Source organism: Clinocottus analis, unplaced genomic scaffold (genome assembly GCF_023055335.1).
Source record: "Clinocottus analis isolate CAN_PGR_092001 unplaced genomic scaffold, fCliAna1.0.p SCAF_4, whole genome shotgun sequence".
Taxonomy (NCBI): domain Eukaryota; kingdom Metazoa; phylum Chordata; class Actinopteri; order Perciformes; family Cottidae; genus Clinocottus; species Clinocottus analis.
Window position 1 is genome coordinate 22,118,514 of NW_027176153.1, and position 22,382 is coordinate 22,140,895.

At 41.6% G+C, this 22,382-nt stretch overlaps 1 protein-coding gene across 2 annotated transcripts; it reads right to left on the reverse strand.

Moving 5' to 3' along the window:
* Nucleotides 1–2,409: 2,409 nt before the first annotated feature.
* On the reverse strand, nt 2,410–20,844 carry mical1 (microtubule associated monooxygenase, calponin and LIM domain containing 1). 2 transcript variants are annotated; one of them, XR_011079590.1, is made up of 26 exons: nt 20,673–20,844; nt 20,059–20,141; nt 17,374–17,666; nt 16,464–16,671; nt 15,980–16,087; nt 15,800–15,895; nt 15,453–15,608; nt 14,703–14,803; nt 14,172–14,429; nt 13,139–13,254; nt 12,516–12,642; nt 11,309–11,387; nt 10,940–11,087; nt 10,543–10,733; nt 9,375–9,481; nt 9,039–9,095; nt 8,705–8,948; nt 8,176–8,243; nt 7,078–7,885; nt 6,850–6,965; nt 6,655–6,768; nt 5,814–5,907; nt 5,443–5,536; nt 5,107–5,180; nt 4,015–4,358; nt 2,410–3,178 (listed from the first exon to the last, which is right to left on the reverse strand). XR_011079590.1 is itself a non-coding variant. In XM_068597659.1 (25 exons), exons 3-25 carry the CDS (start codon nt 17,629–17,631, stop codon nt 4,165–4,167), a joined length of 3,816 nt encoding a protein of 1,271 aa, XP_068453760.1. In that variant the 5' UTR covers nt 17,632–17,666; nt 20,059–20,141; nt 20,673–20,844; the 3' UTR covers nt 2,410–4,164. The 2 variants fall into 2 exon arrangements, 1 of the variants encoding a protein (XP_068453760.1); XM_068597659.1 differs by having other exon boundaries at nt 2,410–4,358.
* Nucleotides 20,845–22,382: the final 1,538 nt, after the last annotated feature.

Genomic DNA, 22,382 nt, shown 5'->3' on the forward strand with positions numbered 1-22,382 from the left:
ATAAAAGCTATATATATATATATATATATATATATATATATATATATATATATATATATATATATATATATATATATATATAATATTATATTTCTTCATTAACACAGAGGATGGTTATCAATATATTGTGATAGGCATAATTGTAAACTACCAAAAAAAGAGGCCGCCACAATCAGAAGTATATTGCAGCCAATTGGATGGATACCATAGAATGATCCTAATTTAAACTGAGGGGGGCACTGTCAATTATTTTTGATGGAGACAGACACAGATGTCCTCACGAGGTCTGGTTAATAATGTGTTTTTCTCCTTCAGATGACATTAATTGCGTTTTGAGAGGAAAAATAAAGCTGTGATGGTTGTTTCATGTTTATTCTTGAGGTCCAATCGAGTGTGTAGTCCTTGTATGTTATATGTTGAATGAGTTTTGATAAATAAATACTTGAATTTAGGGGTTGCAGCTTAATACTGTATTTGACTTTCAAAGCAGTCCTGATGGTTTAGGTGCATCCTATTAAAATGGCTGAATAGTTCTGCAAATATGTTGTTTTTTATGTCATCAGATATTAAATGGCCATTTTCTTAAAAGGTAATACTGTAATAGAAAATAAACTAGCAATCATAAAGCCTTCACCATAATTCATTCAATCTTGTTATATTCTCGGCCACTCTTTTGAAACATTTACTTTTTTGAACAGGAAAAACGAAAGATGCTCATAAACGTGTTGTTAATGCTCTATAAAACATTGGTGAATGATTTATGAATTAAAAACGTTTTTTATATCTCTTAAACAAGCGACAATCAGAAAGTGATACAGAAAGCAGAAATGTGTTTGGAAACCGGTTGCACACCTGGACCACAGAAGGGGACGATGGCGTTCGGCTCTCGGCACGTTGCAGTATTCAACGTGCTCTTCCGAGGCGACCTTCAACAGGCTTATGTATTAATCTGCATCATGTGCACATGAAGCAATACATATGCAGCGGCAGAAGACAGCGCTCGCTGCTCGTGTGTTCACTGCACACAAAGGACAAGGACACACAACAAGTGTGTGCCATGCAGAATAATTATGCACGATGGACAGTTCTGACAATGCAGGCATGTTTAAAGACAACACTCTTTTTTTTGTGGTACCGTTATGATTTCATCTGTCAAATGCTGCCGTGTTTGATATCTGCCAGGTTCAGGTTTTACAGCTTGAAATGCAGCTTATAATACCTCACATGGCACGTGCTGCAAACAGAGACAGAACATCAATGGCTCAGCTGGCTCATTGTCATGGATATTGGCTCTAGAGGTTGTCATGAGCATCCTCCATTTATGGCGTCGCTTTTAAAACACGAGGTCAAGTGTTCTCCGTCCAGGAACAGCAGCGTCTGTACAGAGTCAGAAGCAGCACAGACGCTGGTCAGTTATCAATAAGTAGAGAGCATTTAAGCAGGACAGGACAGGAAATAGACGCTCAAGAAACACCCTTAGTTTGCAGAACAGATTCATTACAATATTCCAATATATTAAATCCCAAATATGTCACATTCTATACTCTAAGTTGTGCAACAAGTATTCAGATCCTTTACTTAAATAACAGTATTAATACCACACTGTAAAAACACTATTTACAAGCAAAACTCTTGCATTGAAAATATTACTTTTAAATTATTATTTAGATGAAAAGTATTATCAGGAAAATGTTATTAAAGTTACTTCAAGTTGAATGCAGGACTTTCTTTTTACATGTACTGATACTTTTACTGAAGGACCTGCGTTCTTCAGTGTTGTGTCTCTACAGATTGATGAAACACTAAACATCAGGAACGACAGAACAAGACCCGTTTGAACCTTTTCAACTCCCTGCTGGTGCCATTAAGCAGGGCTGCTCAGTTCAGGGGGACCGGAGGGTTGCTGGTTCAGGTCTCACACGAACCAAGTCTAGAGTGAGGAGGCGCCAGTTCACATTCTGGTCATTTCAGGCGTGTGTGTGTGTGTCAAATAACAAGGAGTGAAATAATTTAATTTCTCTTGTTGAAGCGACATAAAACAAAGCGGAAAAACCAAACACTCAACATCGGCCCTCTTAAAGCTCCATTGCGAGTAAATGAATGGTGAATGGGATCACACTAACGGGTTCAGGTTTGTGTTCAGTGCCTTATAACTTCATCGGTTACTGAAGTGTTCTCACATGATGGAGAGTCATAGAAGACATTTAAACTCATCACATCTACTGACCTTCAGAAATCAATTAAAAAAAGGTAATCAGGACTCACACAACCTGAGATTAAGAGGAAGTTAGTGCTGGCATGAAACTAGTGACACAAGTGATATCTGCACACGATCAAGGTTATGCAAGGAATCAAATACATATATTTATTTGAAATGCATTTGTAAAGAATAGGTTATTTTGTAACACTTTTTATATTTGGCTCCATAGAGTAACATAAATTAGTCCACACAAAGAATCACGTTTACATATTAGCCGCAGTGATTTTACTGTGGCGCTTACCTTCAGTCCAGCTTTGAAGTTTTCTTCAAGTATTTCCATTTAATGCTAGTTTATACTGTACTTTTTACTCCATTAACCTGAAATTAAATATGTTTTAATAGATTCAAATACCAGTGTGTAAAATAGCGAACATGAGCTCCACTTTGATTAGCGACAACAATAAAATGCTGCTCACCAAATGATTGATCAGTAATAATAATAATCAAATATTATAATATAACATTGAACAAGGTAATTCTGTTTTATAAGGACTTTTACTTTTGAAGTGATGGTTCTGAACACTTTCATGGTCTCTGGTAAGCTCCTGTTGGCGTCTCTTAAGTCTACCGGCCATGCAGAGGGAGAAGAGTGCACCCCAGAGGTTAGAAGTCAGAGTACCGCAGGCGGTAAAACCTGTTATACTCGTACAGTGTAAAGTACTCTATTCATATAAAAAAAGTCAAGGTTATCACAACACGTCCAGAAAAAAAAAACTCAAAAACATGAAAACTAAAACATCAAAGTGCGTGACCTTTATTTGATATGCTGTGAAGTGCCGTCCAGGCGGCACAAAATGGCAGAAGATCAATGAATAAGGCTTTTCTTTCTTTCTTTGCTTCCTTTTTTTTTTTTAAACCGACAACAAAATGGTGCTTGACTCAATTTTGGCTATTCTGCTAGCACACACAGAGGAACACCTGCAAAAGATAAAAGATAGCGTTTAGAAATAGATGAACCAGTCCGTGAAGTCTTTTTTTCATTCAAACTCAAATCCCCGTGTTCGTATAATCCAGCAGCACTTGAAGAGCAGCCAGGGGGCCGACGGTGAAAACCCAAACTCTGATCCACGAGGCCTGATGGATCCACCCGTGAGATTATCATCCCACTCGCTCTCGGTAAAAGGACATAACGAACAGCATGGAGCGCTACAAAATTCAAAAAACCAAAAAGAAAACTGGACAATAAAAATGTAATTATAAATACTATTAGTAGAATTTATTTATTGTAATATTGTATCTACCCCTTTGTTTTTGTTTTCCTTCACCATCATGTTTCTACAGTTTACAATGTACAAATATTAAACGTAGAATTGTATGTATATTATATCATTGTGTACAGTGGCATTTATTCATTAAAATATTTCTCAAAAAAACAACATCCATCGTGTGCTTTTTTCGACTGAGATCCGTCTGTACGTCTCCAGAGCTGCGGGTTCCCCACCGCTGTAATTGTACGATGCTTCGTCTTGGTTTTGCACTCGAGTCACATCTGACACCACAACAAGGCCGAGGCCCGGGCTAGGTAGTAATTATCTGCTGTGTGGCGGTTGCTCAATTGTACAGCAGACATTAGGGCTCTTAATACGTGCTCTGTTGCTTTGACCACACTATCAGGCGGTATTGAGCGCAAAGCATCAGATCCCCAGGCTTATGTCTCCCTCTAGGGGGCAGATCTCACCACATTCACTCAGCCTCTGGCCCATAAGCCTCAACTCTTCCTCCTAGTTGTATAAAGAGGGACCGCTTTCCCCTACCTCAACAATTCTGTATCATCTTTGGCTTTGCAGAAGTCACGTCTCAGGTCTGAAAGCAGAAAAGTCTCACGTACAGTAGATGTGAGGGCATCTAGCTGCACAGTACACACAGGTTCATGCCGAGTATGTGTGTGGGTGTGTGGAGAAGCCCTACGCCCAGTGAACCTGAGGGCCTGCCTTCGAGTGCCGCTTGGCCTCCCGGATGGAGAAGGCCTCTTGCTCCTCGCTTATCTCATTCAGCCTCTTCTCATCCAGGAACAACACCAGGGAGTCCCTCATGTCCACCACTTCGATCATCTGTTGGAGGACCCGATCTTCTTCTGCCAGCTGCTCTGATGTCTTGTCTGCCAGACAAACACATATGCACGTGTTAACGTTGCTGCAATCAATATCTTTATAGTAACAATACTAATAATAATGTACTGCTGGCAATGTGAGAATAAAGATCACTTGAATCTGCAGCACCGCTCAGCTTTGCAGAGTTTATAGTGAGTTCAGTGTTTAGATGTCCGAACTGCAATTTAGTGAACTACCGGTTTAGTTCACCTTGTTTCCAGAGAAAAAGCTCACACTGTGCACCATCATACAGTTAATGACTAGCTGTTGATCAAGGAGGACCATCTTGCAGCTAAAGAGACAGATATTAGTCTCAGGAGTTGGTGGAGGAAAGTGAATATTCGACTTTGAATCTGTGTTCAGAGACAATGTTCTGTTTGTTTTCTCCTTTGTCTTTCTATTTTTTGTTTTCTTCCGTTTCTCTCTGCCTTATGTAAAGCGTCCTTGAGTACTTAGAAAAGTGCTATATCAAATTAAAGTATTATTACTTTTATTCATCACGTGGACAGAAGCATGACTCCAAATGAATGAGAATGTTTGTGTAAAGCCTTTTGCTCATACGTAGGGAACAGCTTTTTTTAAACTAGCATTTCAAACGTTCAGTCAAAGCTGATAAGTACGCTATACCACAAAACAAACACGGATTGATTGATGTTCTTATTAGAAAAAATACACTTGGCTTAACACAACTGCGCTCTCTTCCAACTGCGTCAAAATCAATCGGACTATTTAAGAAGCACGCCAAAGTATACGCACCATCCATTTCCATGAATTTCCTGAGCTCCAAATCCAACATGCTCTGCTTGTCTTCGAGTTCCAGCTGACGAGACCTGAAAGAAACACAAACATCCTGCTGTAGCTGCGTGTCATCATAAGGCCATGTGACAAACGTAGCCCGACTGTAAACATCGGCTGCAACCAAGGTGAGAGCAACCAGTAACCACAGCGTTTTCATGTGGACGTCTGCTCTTATGTGGTAATGTGTCACTTCTACTTTGCACAAAAGCTGGTGTTGTGGTCCGCCATGTCGACTCAGGCTTTTAGTGGGGGCGTCACTGTTGTTTTTGTTTTATTTGCAAGGTGTACACTCACGCCACCATGAGGTCAGATTCCTCAGACACCAACGCGTTCTTCTCGTGGACGAGCTGGATCCAATGCTCAATCATGTCCGGAGAGCCGTTGCTGCCTAAGAGGTGGAACAATACAGTGTCAGGGTGTCTGCGTTGGATGTTTGTTTGGAACGTTGAAAAGAAGAGAGGAAGACAGGTTTTTATGCAAATTCTAGATATAGGGAAGCGCTGCATGTGACGCAACGAGCATGTAGGCGAGCACATCTCGCATGTGAATTCAGCTGGCTTTTAAAATTCAAAGTTGAACATTTGTGTGAAAATATTTTTCAATGGTTCTGGCTATTTATGTTTTTAGTGAAAACAAGGAGCCTGCTGTTGGCGTGCGGGTCTCACCAGCCTCTCCACGCAGCGTTCTCTCAAGCGCTACACCCTTATCCTCCAAGTCCTTGAAGGTCACCTCAATCTCCTCCAGCCTCCTCTGGATGGACTGTGAACCAGAGACAAGAGACAGTAAGAAAGGGGCTTGCATGCACACATACTATGATCATTGATCTCAAAAGTAATTTGTATCGTCAGTGGCGGAGTACGTCATTCCAACGCTGGGTTCAAATTGCCTATCTGAGCATGAAAGATTTGCTTACTTTTATCTCTTTAATATCAGCTGCAGTATTTACTTTTACCACTTATGGATTTATATTTTGAAGAAATATAGAGATCCGTTTAAAATATGCAAGCGAGTATAGGGACGAGAGGGAGCAGGCACACTAAGATTTCACATGAAGAGCTTTTAGATGAAGAGTCCCGACAAGGGAACCAACTGCTTTTACTGTACCCAGCTGTTGTGTTGAAAACTACTTGTGCAGTGTGCAGCATGAAATCAGACCGCGCTAGCTCATGCTATGATGTAAGGAGAGATTATTAAATGACTTCTTTACTAAATCAACTTGTATTTCTGAACAATCTACTGCACAATGGGTGTTGGCTGGCCTCAGAATAGTGAGGCCTATAGTATTAAAACACTTGCTGTTACCACAGATAAACACGGGTGTCACCAAATCAGCCAGGAAGTAAATCCCAAGGACTACAAATCCAGCATACGACCAATATTCCAAACAAATTGATACACTTATCACACCTCACATGCAAGTTGCTCCCGTGAGTAAAGTTAGAGGAGCCACAGACCAATAAAACATAGATGAGCTGCGAGTATTGCAACGCTGTGGGAGACACTGACCTGGGCTTGGCGCAGACGCTGTAATTCGCTCGTCTTGGCCCGCCGCTCGAGCGTCCTCATCTTCATCAACTCCATTTTCTCAGCCTCGACGGGGTCTGACGGCAGCGTCTGAAACTGAAGTCAAAGTGTCAGTGTTGGAAGTCTACAGGCTAACCATCATGCGAACATATATATCCGTGCCATTGCCGTCCTTACTTTCTCATCAAATAAGTCAACATCATCTCGCTCAAACATGTCATCTTCCTCATCGTCATCGTCATCATCATCGCCACCCTCCTCCGAGGTGCTGTGAGCGTGTCTGAACGTTGTTTCTGTCGTACAAATGCAAGAAAGATGTTGTGACAAGTGTTTTTCCCCCCCATTCTCCTGCTAGCGGCGATCTTTTTCGCCGCCAAAGATCAAAGAGAACGTGTCCTTACTTACCCACTCTCCCTGGATGATGAACGTGGACGCTGAGCCGGGTGTCTCTGCTGATTCTCGGAGAAGAGAGATTCCAGGGGGAAAACTTGGATCGCACCCTGGTCTGCCCGCTCGGAATCTCTTTCCTCCTGAAGCAGCGTCGGTTCCTCTTCTCCCGGACGTGACTCGCGGTGCTCCCGCTCCAGTAGCCCTCCTCTTCTTGCCCGTCCAGACCCGCTGGTTTAGGAGGGCTCAGACCTCCTGCGGTCGCAGAAGACGAGGAGCAGGAGGAGGATCCGCCGGGGGTCTCCGAGTCCGAGTCCGCGCTGAGGCTCTGAAGGTTCACCAGTTGGCTTTTCTCCTCGTCGCTCAGCTGAAGCTTTCGGAGCGAATGCTTAGGGCGGGAGTCCGGCGCTGCAGCGGAGGTATCTTTTGTCGGGGTTGGAGATGAACGCTTTTCTGGTATCGAAGGGTTAAAAAGCTGGACCGTGCGAGGTTTTGCTATTGGAGGAGAGCGCTGAGGGCTGGGTGTGGTCAGCTGAGAGAGGCGGGGCTTTGGCACAGGATAGGACGCCGTCTCGTCCTCGGTGGGTGCTGCCGGCTCAGGTTTAGATGGAGGATGTATGGGAGTTTTTGAGGTGTGTGGTTTTGGGGAATCCTCTTTGAAGTCAAGCACGTGTTGGTCCTGTCCTTCAGGTTTATGTGACGGCGAGTGAGCACATGGACCAGAGTCCAGCGTATGCTCGTCGTCCTCATCTGATGGAGATGGTGTATAATCTTCACTGGAAAGCCTGTTCTCCTCGTTTGTTTCTTCATGATTTCCTTCGCCATCCTGAAGACAGAAATGTTGTTGAAAAAAAAAAGAAACGACAACCAAAGAGCATAACTTCCTGTTTAATATGTTTTGTTCCTCAGACAACGTTTGCTTTGACACAAACATGGTCGATAGTTGTGCGCAACTGCTGCGAACCAGTTTGACGGCATCGGAGCAGGCAGCAGAAGGATGATACATCATGCAACAGAAGATTGTGTAACACGAGCATCACGAACAGAGGGATTCAACGTGGAGTCCCGAGCAGCAAGCCACAGAATGGTTAACATCTGTTCTGTTCAGTGACCCACCTTCGACAAGGTTTCAGCCCCGTTTTCCAGCTCCAGGTCTTCAGAGTGCAGCTCACAGTAAAATCTCCCTGAGGAGACATCACAGACGAAAGCAATAAAAAGGAGTTGAAAAGTCAGAGACAAGTGAATGTTGACGTGCTAAAGAAGAAAACGCCTGCTTATTTTCGTCAATGATTTATGTCCTTTCAGTCTAAATGGAAACCACTTTAAAAAAGAGAAAGAAAAAAAAGGGCCCTGGTGAAAATTATTAATTTATAAATACATTAATGTGATACTCCTTTTAGCAATTAACATATCTGTTTGAATCAGAAATACAAGTGCTTTATACCGAGCAACAAAACATCCAGTGCTTATACTGAGGATTTAGCAAACAAGAGACTGCTAAAAAAGGGATAACATAAAACATATATCACACCAAACATATACCGATACTTGGGGAAACTCTGAGAATTACAACAATATATTAAATATGCGTTGGGTGTTTGTGTTCCATTAGTTCCTGTGACAAATGAGGACAGGAAGAACTCACCTGTAGTCTGTTCAAAGGCGTATCCTCCCAGTCTGAGAGTGATGCTGCACCGATGGCAGGTGAAGCAGCTGCGATGGAAGAACTTGCCCTCGGCACTGATGCGCTCCAGCACGTAGACCCGCTGACCGCAGAAGTAACACTCCTCGCTGTTTCTCATCGACGCGCCAGCACCGGGTTCAGGATCAAGATCAAGAGCCGGATCGGGTGCAGGACTGAGCTCGGGGGACACAGGAGGAGCCGCCGTCTGAGGAGAGAAAGAGTTAAATTCAGTGAAGCCACACTGGCGACAAAAATAAATAAGAGATGAATTAGTAGAGAAAGCTACACAACGCACACTGTCCTCATCTCCCATGCTTGTCTCTTTTTTTCTTTTCTCAGATGACAGCTTTTCCTGCAGAGGAAATAAGAACAACTATTGACTGCTTCTGTGGAGGACATTCAAACAAATATTCAAACCTTTTAAAACGAGTGTCTAGAAAACCATATTCCTTATTATAGCATCTTTGCAATTTGTCCCCAAATAACAGATGACTGGCGGACGTGAGTCACAGACAGCACAAGAACACAGACTAAAAAGGCCCAGACGTGAACTCCAGCCCACAATAAATATCATTATCAAACATGTCTCGGTGCTGTGTAAACAGCGAACACACAGTAACAGTGGGCGTACCTTGCGTCTTTGCAGAGAGTTGTGCTTCAGCTTGCTCAGGAAAAAGACAGCTGACTGTGCCTGGGAGAGACTCAGAGGCTTGGACAACGGCAGGAAGGCTGCAAGGTCTAAAAGCAAACAGATACAGAAAGAAGGAAAAGAAATTGCCAGAGAGGGACACACACCAAAATCAGTTTATCTGACTATAGCACTAGGGTGCACACCAAAAGACACCTGAGCCTTAGCGTTGGCCTACTTGCAGCTCTGCATATAGCAGCTTAAAATATTCCAAGTGTGGCTTCTTAAATATCTTCAAGGTAACATCCTTTTATGTTGATACTCTTGTCAGAAATATTTATAACCCATCTAACTTGTATTTTCTGTAGCGTCACAGCGGCTGAATTTAACTTGTCGATCCACATAAGAACTCTTCAGCTCCTGCCCCGGACTACCACTCCCATCCTTTCATCATTCAGATAAGGTTACCGGAGAGTGACAGCTCCCTCCTGCCTGCACATCAGGCGGCGGATCCCAAGCAGAGCAGCATCACAGACACAGAGAGCGTTTATCACACCCACTTCAGCTCATTCAGCGCCTACGAACGCTGGGCTCCCATTTGCGCTGCACTATACTCCCCCCCCACACGCTGCAAAGCCTGTAAAAATACCTCTGTTGCAAACAGCCGGGAGAAAAATCCTCCTTCAGTGCAGGATTAGTAGCTCCTCTTCAAGAGACGCTTGTCCCATCAGACCTGATACACCAGGTCCACACGGTGACTGTTTGCTCTGTCTGCTGCTGCTGCTGCTGCTGCTGCTCGGCTGGCTTAGTGCAGGAGAACAGCACTACCAGTGGAGCTGGCTCTAAGCACAGCACTAACCATTTAAGCCAAATGAATTCTGGGTAGCGGGCTCTTAAAGAGACAGCGATTTGATCGCTTCTCAACACCAAACACATTTCAGTGGGAAGGCGTCTGACCCTTTTAAGTTGATGCAAAATGCTGTGCAGTGTCTAAGCAACCGAGACTGATGCCGCTGTCACCAAAAGGTAGCATCGGAAATGCATCATAATATTAATAGCTTTCTTTTCGAAAAAGAAAAAAAAACAATCATATATTAAAATGTGGTAAAGTGTTTTTTGGGGGGCTTTTTAATTATGCTGCGACATTTTTTTTTACCCTAAAAATTATTACCTTTTGTTGGCACAGTGAAGGCATTTTTGACCTGGGTGAGGTAGAGGACCATGGACAACTTGTCTATCTGACCACTTTTGGATAAGTCACTGGCAGACATGACAGGCGTGATGCCCAGCTCCTTCTCTAAGACACTGAAGGCCAGTTGGTGGTTGTGAACAGCACTGGACTCATCCAGGGAGGACATGTCGCTGTGTAGGAAGTAGATAAACTGGGATTACTCTACATTATTAATTGTAGACAGTTTTTTTTCCCATCAAAAGGTGACAATCACATGCAATGTGTTCAATGTAAATACTGAATGCAAACCTCTTTTTTAAAGAGCTGCGTCAAACTAACACAAATCAAACCAATACATACAGCATCCTAAAATCAGATGAATGCTACGACAACTCACATGAGCTGAGGTCTGAAGTGGTGGATCAAAGCACACAGAGCCAGCCCGGACCGCCAGGATTGGGTAAAATCATTTACATTCACGTTCTTATAACCCGCGGTGTGTTTCTGACACCATCTCAACAACTCTTCAAAACCATTTACTGAATCTGAGGGGACAAACAAAGACAAATTGTCAGATAATGCTCTCTAACCATAGTACCGTGGTTTCAGAGTTATAAAAGTTTCTCTCTTTGACATGTGAAGGTGTGAGGGAATTGTTTTGTTTAATGTTTGATGTATCAATGTTGACCACAAAGCGCTTCCTCCTTCAGTCAACACAGCTGAATATAGTCATCGTTGAGTGCCTGCACGATGAAGAGCGGCTGACCTTGACGCATGGGAGACAATTGGCTCTTCTGGTTCTTGATCGATGGATTGTATTTATCAACATCGTATAGGTGCTGCACCTAAATGAAGAGACAGATCCATACATTCAGGCAAAATCAACTCTCAACCAGTTCATTAAATATATTATTTAATCCAATCCATACTTGTGATTTACAGTGACCCATTCAATACCTAACAAGAAGTATACTTTGTGAGAATCAAAACCACTGTCTAGCCACAGAAATTATGAATATTAGCAGTTTTACTTGAATGACAAGAAATATGTAAAACTCATAATACAAAAGAAAACAGCTATGGAGCAGTAACTCAAGCCAATACTTTTTTTCTAATATAGTATTAGATTTTATTTTGTTAATAGTATTTTGCTTTGACCGTGGGGAAAATAAAAAATAATGGATCGTAGCTGCTGATAGCACCATTAAATGTGCTTTATTTGCCACCTCATTCTGCCTCTGCTCAAGGTCCAAGCCAAAAAGATATTGGGCTCATGATATGACGGTAAACACGGCCATAAAGTTTGACATGCAAGTACAATGTGTTCTTGTTTTGAGTCTGATTAAAATAATCTATGTGGCAAAGTAAAAATACGCTAAATAAATGCATCGGTTGCGAGTAGTAAGATGTAGCCTCAGGAAGAGCTTCCCAGATATCACTTCCATCCAAACCTCCAGAAGGCAATTAAGAGAGTAAAGGGATGAAAATGTACGCCCAGAATTTGGATAAGGAGGGAGAGAAGAAATACTTTGTTTATATAAATCAACTTTATTATTCATTCATCCGTTTATTTTCGCTTGTATTTAAACATAATTATCTGTCAGGGAGCTTTATTCCTTTATTTTCCTTGACACTGACAACTGTCATTGCATCCTGTCACTGCTTTATAAAAATGTAGGAGACACTAATAATTTCCCAGAAACTGTGTGGCGATTAGCTCGGATCTTTGTGAATTGGACTGTCTTTGCGATGAAGCTTATTTGCATATAAAGGGGACGATTTTCCACTAGATGTGTGCGTATTACCTGATTTAAGCTCATCCAAATAGCAGAGAGACGCTACTTGCTTGGTAGCACAGTTAAGGGTGTATTTCACTTTCTGAGAGTACTAGTCTGTAATCTACAGCCTTGACCTCCGTGATGATTAAAGTGACTGATTTAGATGTTTAGTAAAGAAAGGATAACGGTCCTGACCTGGTTGGTCTGGATGGATGAGAGGTTGGCTCTTGTGTATCGCGTTTTGGGGTCAATGCTGTACCCGGCGTAGTTTTTGCTGGTGTTTTCTGGTGTGGTCTGGGACAGGACCTGGTAGATACTTTCTCTGCACAATTGTGAAGAAACGAAAAAAAGGAGACATTTAGAGCCGAGCAAGGCCCCCCGAATCAATCAACAGATGGAAACACAGTGAGCAGATGAAATTTAACAGGAAATGGAAACTAACAATAATAAAAGACAGTGTGATAAATAACTGTGTGAGTTTAGAGATCACAATACACATCATTTTACTTCACACTAGATAAACAGAAACAGACCTCAGATACCGTAGTTAGTAGAGTAAAGAAGTTGGTAGATGTTATGGGTTAACATGACTTTTGTGCTTATTGTCTAATGTTACAACTGTTTAAATCATTTTTTAAGTCAGTGTTAGGGTTCAAACTAAAACTAAATATCTAACTAACAGTATAACCTGTGGTGTTTACTGTGTGTCTGAACAGAAAGTAACACTTTGTTAAATTAACGTCAGAAACAGGAAGCAGCTGCATCACACAATCGTCTGTATTGTTTGCTGCGTAGTAGTTTAAAAAAAAACGGCTCACCGCTCGGCTAGGACCTTGAGATGCGGCGCTCCCATGCCCCAGCTCCTCACCATCCACGCTGTGTCAAAAGAAGCTAGAAACCCACGGGCAATCCCGGTGCCCAGGGGCCAGAAAGGCTGCAGAGAACCGAGCAGAAGAACTCATTGTAGCACGTTAACGTCGTCACACAGTCGACAGCGTGCCATGTATAAAAGATGATGGAGCAGACAAAGAAACAACTGCCCAGATTTTCGTGCAAACTCTACGGAGGAGCTCGTCTTCCGAATAATCAATATCTATATGTAAACAACACTATAAGAGTTCATGGCAGCACTAGCTGCTGTGTCAGGGTGTTGTTAGTCACAGTGGGTATTTAGGATGAACAAACACTATGAAATGAAAATGCTAACATGCTGATCTTTCAATATAATGTTTCCAATGTTTACCACCAGCTTAGTTGGCATATTAAAACTAATATTTACTAATGAGGACAGTAAGTGCAGCTGAAGCTGATGGGAAAGTCAACAGTTTTGGTTATAAAGTAAAGTAAAGGACTCATTTGATATATGACAGGCATATATAGGCATTATGCTTCTGCCTCTGCCTCTTTAGTCATATTGGATACTAGATTGTATGTAGGCTATATTTATTGTATTATGAGTGATGGCTGATTTAAAAAAAGTCGTGACCTGAATCTCCAAAGTTATTAAGGGGACATGAATGTCTTTTCACTCTCACAAAAGTGAACCTCATGGGGGTGAAAGAAAAGTTAGTGGATCACCAAATTCCTTACATCATCCGACAACCATGGATGATTTTGTAAAAAATGTTCTGCCAAGCTGTCTAGTGAATGTTGAGATATTTCAATGAAACATTTGACCTGCTTGTGTAGCGCTCAGGGATTCATCCTCTGGGGACAATGAATGCATGAGTTATTGCTTGCTCATCCATGAAAATATTTCAGTTTCGGTCAAAGTGGTTGACTGATCCAACAGACATCACAGAGTAGCTAAGTAGGGTACATTTGCACCACATTAAACATGTTGCTCCATACCTCCACCAGGCAATCTCCAACAAGACCCATCAACAATTTCTTCCCCCTCCTCTCCCTGACCAGAGAGGCATTCTCAGCACGGTGCATGCAGGTGAAGTCGAACATGGCCACGTCGGGCTGGCCGGCGGGGTTCTTAGCAAACTCGAGGTCAGGTAGTTTGCCACCCGTGGAGAAGGAGGCCGCGTCATGGGCGTAGCGGCACAAAGCCTCGTGATCCACGTTCGCAGGAGCCAGCAGCTCCTCTGCATCGCTGTAGTCCTGCGGAGACGGAGTGAGCGGTGCAATCTGATGAGTCACGGCATCTTGTTATGATTCTGAGTGGCACTTCTAATATTTGGTTTAGAGCTTTAACTAATGGGCCAGGCTGCAGAGGAAGAGGAGATGATTGACAGTTTATGTCTTCACACCGGAGCACCTGCACGGCTGTTTTATCCATTCGGTTTGTTGCTTTTTCTTCACCGGCCAAAGATGCAGCTGGTGCCAATAACAATCTCACTTTTTTTTCCTTGGTAATGGATGTGCTGTTCTCACCCGCTTAATGACCCCCATCTTCAGCAAGCTCTTCTTCTTGGCAGTCATGACAAAGTAGTGGGTGTCGTCTTTGTAGTAGACAATATTCTCCAAATCAATACCTGGAATGAAAAATGGTGAAGGACCAGCGAAAAGAGTGGGAGCATCAGGAGTGCTGACTTTAACAACGTTTTTTATTTGAGAGGGATCTTTTTCTACATGATTAGCTTGCTTGATTTTCTACTACTTTTCGGGGTCAGAGTGAATAAAAAAAAAATACAATTGGGTGCTGTGAGGGTTATAAGGCGTCACATAATTCCTGGAAGGTTTTTTTTTTGTAAGCAAGGGCGAGTTTCACCAGGGTTAACGCTGTCGCAGGAAATTAACTGAAGATTGGAAACACAGATTAAAAGCCTCACTGCCCTTTTCACACTCCACATTGAACCCGACTTGACAGTGTTAACATTCATTTCATGCCTTGAGGGTTTCGTTCAGCAAGGCACAACAGCAGAACAGTATAATGACAATAAGAGTGCTGATATTCTTATTAGAAATGTTATGGCTCAGCGACTCTCTCATAATCCCTGTTCGCACTCAAGTGCAAGCCTCGATGTAAAATTAGCTCATCTGAAGCAACTGATTTCCTCTTTTCTTGCTCCAAGTGCTTTAACAGTTTACTAAAATGGAGCACACACAGTTGCCTCCCTGCAAATATAGATGTCCTCTTCCACCCAGCTGAATGCGACTGTAGATGTCACATGGATTAATTACCCGTCTCAGTGAGCAGCTCTTGGAAGAACTTCTGGTTGTAGATGCGGGCCACACCGCTGATCTCTGCTACATGGGCCTCTGCAGCTGTGTGTCTGTTGACGAAGTTGGTTGTGATGCCGATAGCCAGCTTGCCTCTCAGCTCCTTATGCTTAAAACCTGATAGTTTTGGGAGAGCCAAAAAAAAAAAAAAGGGGAAATGGGCTGATGAAAGCTCACTTATTGAACGTAGCTGCTGGAGGAAGTTTGTGACTGTGTGTAACCACGAGGCCTCGCAGAATGTCAAACTGCGGCTGTTGCAACAGTGGGAACTGAAGTGACGCATGAGTGCATGTGTGTGTTTTTCTCACCATCAGGAACAAACCTGCCTCCTCCAGCAGAGATGAAGACGTCAAACTGGAAGGTCGCAGCTGGATGAGACCCCGGCTGCAGCTTGGCCATCCAACCTGTAAGTAACACAACTGATGATGGTGCACTGAGAGAGAAAAAACCAGCGGGCAGAGTGGCTGCTGGTTGGCAAATTTAAGTACCGTTTTCTCCCGAGGGCTCAATCAAGCCCTGAAACTCCACTCCGGTGTGCACTTCCACCCCGAGGAGAAGTGACACTTTCAATAGAACCAACTGAAGCTGACGGATGCCTGTAAACATACGTGTAAATTTCATTGAATATGTGTGTATGCAAGACACTGAATACACACAAAGTCATGCAAACAGAAAGTTATTGGGAACGAGGGCTGTAACACATTATTTATAATTCTGACTAATCAACACATTGATTAATTATTGTTTGGACTGTGTCAGAAAATAGAGAAAAAGGCATGTTTTCCCAGAACCAAATGTGATGTCTTCAATTTGCTTGTTTTGTCAGAGAATACATTATTATTCAATAATATTCTGCATGTATAATTATTATAACTTAATTGTCTTTTTTTCTCATGATGATCCCTGGGAGCTTTGCAAAACAACACCAGACCTGAGCCACAGCACAGGTCGGTCCAGTAATTCGTCACTCACTGATGTGATCCAGCGACCCGGTGCAGAATTTGCCGTAGAACTTCTTGGCTCCGAGCCCGCGGAGATCATAAATGGTGAAGGGCCACAGGTGCAGAACATTGTTCCTGGAGAAGCACTCTCTCTTCTCCAACACCACCACCTGAGCCCCCAGCAGGGCCAGTTCAATGGCCGTCCTCAACCCACATGGCCCAGCACCCAACACAAGACACTGAGAGAGAGAGAGAGGGAGAGAGAGAGGGAGGGATGGAGGGAGGGAGGGGAGGCGGGAGGCAAAAGGCCAGCATGGGTGATATGATACCATACAAGGAATAAGGAAATGAGGTCAAAGTCCATCACAGTGAAAAATAAAAAATGGAACCACGCCATGGTTTAGATTTCCATATTTTCCTGTTGGTGTCTTTTAAAAACCTCAAGCCCTCGACATTGTGTGTGTCACAGTGAAACAAATGATGCAGTTCCCTCATTTAGCCAGTCAGTATTATGTTTTAAACAGTTTGAAAGGACCATTGACACGGTTGGTTTTAATCTGATCAGAAACAAGTCCCACAAAATCGGCACGATAAACCAATGAATGGAAATTGTTGATCCATTCTCTCTTCCCAATAGATTATTACAATTGTATGATACGGTTTGAATAATTTCAGTTCAGATAAAACTACAAAACATATTATCCATAGTTGTGAATAGTGACATTTTGTACCAATATTTATATTAAATATTTGGATCAGAAAGTCGTCTAATATTATTTTTTTTGTGTGTATTCAGCCACTGAGTGTATGTTTACTCAAAATGGAAATAAAAATAATTATCAAAATAAAATAGCCTTTGACCAAAAAAAAAAAAAAAGCCAACCACATCCTTTTAAAAACACAGAAAGAGGAAGAGATCCTCTAGTTGAACTTGCCACTACCTTGTTCTTGGTGGAGGCTTTTCCTTGCTTGTAATCCGGGTGAGATGCTCTTTTGTCCAGCTTGGTCCACAGGGCTTTGGCCTTCCAGTAGTTTAGTCTTTCCTTCAATTTGATGTAGAAACTCCTGAAATCCTTAGGATCGATGTCCAGTTGCTTGCAGAGTGCAGCGAAGTGGTGCTTCACATCCTTACAGCTCTGGGCTTGGACGAAGAGGTCAAACGTAGCGTGTGACGGGTTGACAGCGTCCTTGCTCGCCATTGTGGAGAATGACGGTCACTGGGTTTGTTGATCAACTGCGAAAGAGGAGGTTATAGCAGACATATTGAGAACTTCCTGCCTGTAGATAACTGGGTCAAGAGGATAGGATTACTGTAAATGATCAAAGGGCTACAAAGTCCTTGACGCCTTTGTTGCTAACATTTATAGAGTCTTCAGCCTTCTGTGCTATGGGCAGGCTCCTCCTCGTGTTCTCCTAAATATAGTCCAGATGCTTGAATGTGTAGGACTTCCTTGTCATCTCGTACACTGAGTCATTACTAACTTCCTCAATCTGTTTTCTGCAGCTCTACATCTTGCCTTTTTTTTACAACTGCTCTGCACAGAACAGCCCGCCCACAGCTGATGTGTCATCCTCACACGCTGCCTCAGGAGGTTGGGCCTGTCTTCAACTTCAGTATGCAAGAGTTTAATGGAAACACTTAGCTAAAACACATAGTGAGCATGTAACTTTTTCTATATGTCTGGACGGGAATGACTGTTGAGTATCGCAAGAAAATGATAAGTACCGCATGACGGCAAGTGTACGCAGTTCAGCGCAGACAAACCAACACAAGAAGGGGTACAACTGAACATTATTTTCATAGATTAATCTGCCAACCATCTTCTCCATCAACTGATTAAAGGTTTGCTCTTAAAAAACATTAGCATGATTAACATGAGCACAATTCTTTTCAGCCCCAGCTGATGTCTTTAAATGTCTTGCTTCGTCCAACTAACAATTTGTCTGCAAAGGACAAATACATTTAATTTACTATGATGCAAGACAAGGAAAAGCAGCAAATTCTCACATTTGAGAACCCGGAAGCAGCAGTGGATTGATTACGAGAATAAAATGTCGACATTTTCCATCTATTGACTAATCATTGCAGCTGTAGACACAAGTGTAGAATAAAAACTCAAGCAGCAGATTCTTAATTACAGTTTACCTGGAATGAAACAAAATGGTAATGTTGACATCAACATCAGCAACATTTGTATCACTTAAGACATGCCTTATTATCAGAAACATTTGTTTTACTATACAAGCTCATAATCTATCTGTCAACATTTACTCAAGGGCGGGTATTTTCAGAAACGACTGGCTCCGCAGGCAGCGCTGTTTGAAGCACCGTTCCCACAGGATACGTCGACCACATCTTTTCTAGCAGCGGCATGAAATGCAGATGCACTTCAAATGTGAAGTCGAGCTGTTGCTGCAGACATTTCCTGTAAAAAACTTATGCATCACTTCCTAATGATACACTCACCGCCACTCCCTTATGCTACTAAGTTTGCAGCCCCTGCCTTTCCACCTGAGACACAGTCTGTGTAATTACTGGCACAGCCACTGCATGTGTGTGCATGACTGTGCTCGAGTGTGGACCTGAAGGAAACTGCATTCAAGCTGCCGCTAAGATCAACATTCTTCACTCACATGGCTTAACAGATGTTCATAGTCAAAGAGCATTTTGATGACACAGCTTTAGAACAAACATGACGAGGAGTTAAAACTCTTCTCGGTCTTCCTGTTTCTTTACCTTTCACTCTGCTGCATGTAGATACAATTATTCAAATAAGTTACGACCTACTAATAAAAACAAAGACAAACAATTCTGGGGCCTCCATGGAGATCGAAATGATACTGAGGCTTTAACAAGGCTTTAACATGAAAGCATAGTTCAGGTGAATATAATCCAGCTTTAGTGCAACCAGAATTCTCACGATGAGCATCAATGTTTATTTTTTTAAGGATAATAATTTTCTAAAATCAATAAACGTCCCATCTTCCGTTTCCCTATCCATGACGCGTAATGTGGACACAACAAGAGCAAGTAAATAAACTCCCTGACATACAGTGTAGAGTTACCTTCGGTCTGAAACTATTAATCAAGATTGCACCAGTCAAAGTCTCTTAACGGGCTACAAATGGAGCCAGTGCTCTGCCAGAACAAAAACATTTAGCGAGAATAAAAAACGCCTGTGAAGACAAGACAACCTGTCAAAACTAAAAATAACTCCAGATGATCATCTTTTATCTAATTCTCCAGAAGGCTGCTGTATTTATACTCTGTTCTGATGCTCCCATACACCTAGAACAGGAAATATAGCCGAAAAACATGAAAGCAGAAAACTACTTCTCCTGTGGTTAAAAATATATAAATCACCCTTTTCGAGGAGCCTAAATATAGCGTGCAAATGGTCATACTGTAAGAAGTGTCATCTGTGGCAAAGGTAAACACACACACACACACACACACACACACACACAGACACACAGTCATCATCCTCATCATCTGACTTGTGTTAAGCAGTTCTAGGGTAGAGTCAAGTTTTAGCAGGAATTCTGTGAACAAGATGAAGCCTGATTTAAAAGGTGAATTGACCTAATTTTCCTGGCAGCCATTGGATTGGATTGGATTGACTTACCTCATTACATGTGTAAGCTCTTCTCAGTGCGTCTGGCAGCGCAGTGTGAATCAGGATGTTGGATCAAAACACTGATCTCCAACCTGGCAGGTTTTTTTTTGGAGAGGTGACACAGAGAGAGAGAGAGAGTGAGAGAGAAAAAAACAAAAACACAGAAGGGAGAATGAAAGGGACGGAGAGAGGAGATGAAAGAAAACACATATTTTTTAATGTACTGCATTAATCTGGCTGGTGAGACATTAAACAAAAAACCCTTTAATAAAAGTATAAGACCTCACAACGATAGGAAGCTGATAAAGGAACAGGAAGGTGTGGCCGTGAATGAGCAGGTTGCAGTCACAACATGTTACACAGTGCGAGCAGCCACTTTTTAAAGAATGCCATGAAAGATGACGTATAGGCAGGACACATGGTTAACTTATACATCCTGTATTTACCAAACACACCGATACGGTCTATGAACGTCACCACAGAGGACCAGCAGACCACCAGGCTACGAAACCCACCGACACACGTTCAAACTTAGCCACGAGATAACTTACGAAATGACAAATAAATACATCGTCCCGCACACTGAACAACAAAAGAACTGAACAAAAGAATATTTTTCTTACAGGTTAAATATGAGAAGGTGCCCGGGCTCAGGAAAGTCGTCCAGAAGTTACAGTAGTAGTTTAGAAGTCGTACCGGGAACTGGTTACCGTTGAAAGTGTATCCAAGCTGCCGTTTCCATGTTTGTTTGCTTTTTTTTTTTTTTTTTTGGTTCAAGGTAACAAGAGTGCGCGCGCTCACCTGCGCCTCGCGCTCACGCTGCGCGAAATGCAGCCTCTTCCGGGACTTTCTGGTAAACGTTGCGGATGCAGCGGCACGTGACGGCCGGGTGGGAAGGCTCTGAGGTGATATGGCTATCCTGAGGGCATCGTATGGAAAACCCATTTTCACCACAACAAAATCGTAAATATGAGATAAAAGGTTGTAATTATGAGATAAAAAAAAGTCATAAATAATAGATAAACAGTCATTATTATGAGATAGTAAAGTCGAAATTATGAGATAAAAAGTCATAATTATGAGATACGTAGCCGTAATTATGAAATAAAGTCGAAATTATGAGATAAAAAGTCGTAATTATGAGATGTAATAATTATGAGATAATAAAATCAATATTATGAGATAAAAAGTCATATTTATGAGGTAAAAAGTAATAATGAGATGAAAAGTAATAATTATGAGATAATAAAGTTGAAAATATGAGAAAAAAGTCATGAGATAAAGTCAAAATTCTGAGATAAAAAGTAATAATTACTAGATAATAAAGTCAAAATTATGAGATAAAAAGTCCTTATTATGAGATAAAAAGTCTAATCTCATAATAATTACTTTTTATCTCATAATTTCAACTTCATTATCTAATAATTATGATTTTTTATTTTATTTTAGTGGCTTCCAGGACCGAATGAGTGATACAATAGAATAAATACATATTCTTCAAATCTAATAACAATGTTAATGTACCTTAAATGTACTGTACAAGTTGAACTAGAAACCTGAGTGTGTTGTTGACATTGGCTTTAAGCCCTGAAACTCTGACAAACACAACTCATTGGTGGTTTTCCATGTGCTTTTCTCTAATCTGTTGAATTAATATAGACATAAGTAAAGTTCAAAATAAGTAAAGTTGAGCTGATAAAAGGCACATGCGGTTTCCAGGATCCCGAACACAGCTGTCGAAATATAAAGAGTTTTGAACTACATACAGCATACATATGCTGATTATATGTCAATACATCAGTAATAAAAATTAAATACCATTAAATCAGTCGCGCTTCTGTTTTTTAAATCTGAAATACATTTAGCTATTTATACTTCTGTACTTTTCCAGTGGAATTTCCACTTCTGCTTTAGTAAAATATTGTAATAATTGCCTCATAATTTACAAACACAAGTACATACTAATACAATGTTATCTCAATAGAATGAAGACAGAAACATTATTTTCATTTGTATTTTCTCGTGGATTTGATCTGGGTGTTCACATTTTAATTGTGTCATCCTCTATAACACGGTATTCCTACTTGTTCTGCTAATTGCAAGGTTAATTTCCACAAATTATCACACGATTATTTTGGATTTAGTTCCCAATATTCATTGATATTCTTGCAGCTGGATGTGGGAAACATCTGTTAAAATGTCATCCCCACTCTGAGGCAGCTGACTGACAAAATTAAAAAGCAGGTCTATCATTAGTTACGACCTTTGATCACAGACTTATTGACTCACAAATACAATCTCAGCAAATGCTTCCTGATAATAAAGACCGAGTT

Bases quoted from the DNA above. Each gene is read 5' to 3' on its own strand.
- mical1 (XM_068597659.1), bottom strand. From the start codon at position 17,631: ATGGCGAGCAAGGACGCTGTCAACCCGTCACACGCTACGTTTGACCTC. The intron at 9,482-10,542 runs GTAATAATTTTT...GTTTGCTTTTAG, and splicing joins CTTCACTGTGCCAACAAAAG to ACCTTGCAGCCTTCCTGCCG. The intron at 6,769-6,849 runs GTAAGGACGGCA...CTTTGACTTCAG, and splicing joins TTGACTTATTTGATGAGAAA to TTTCAGACGCTGCCGTCAGA.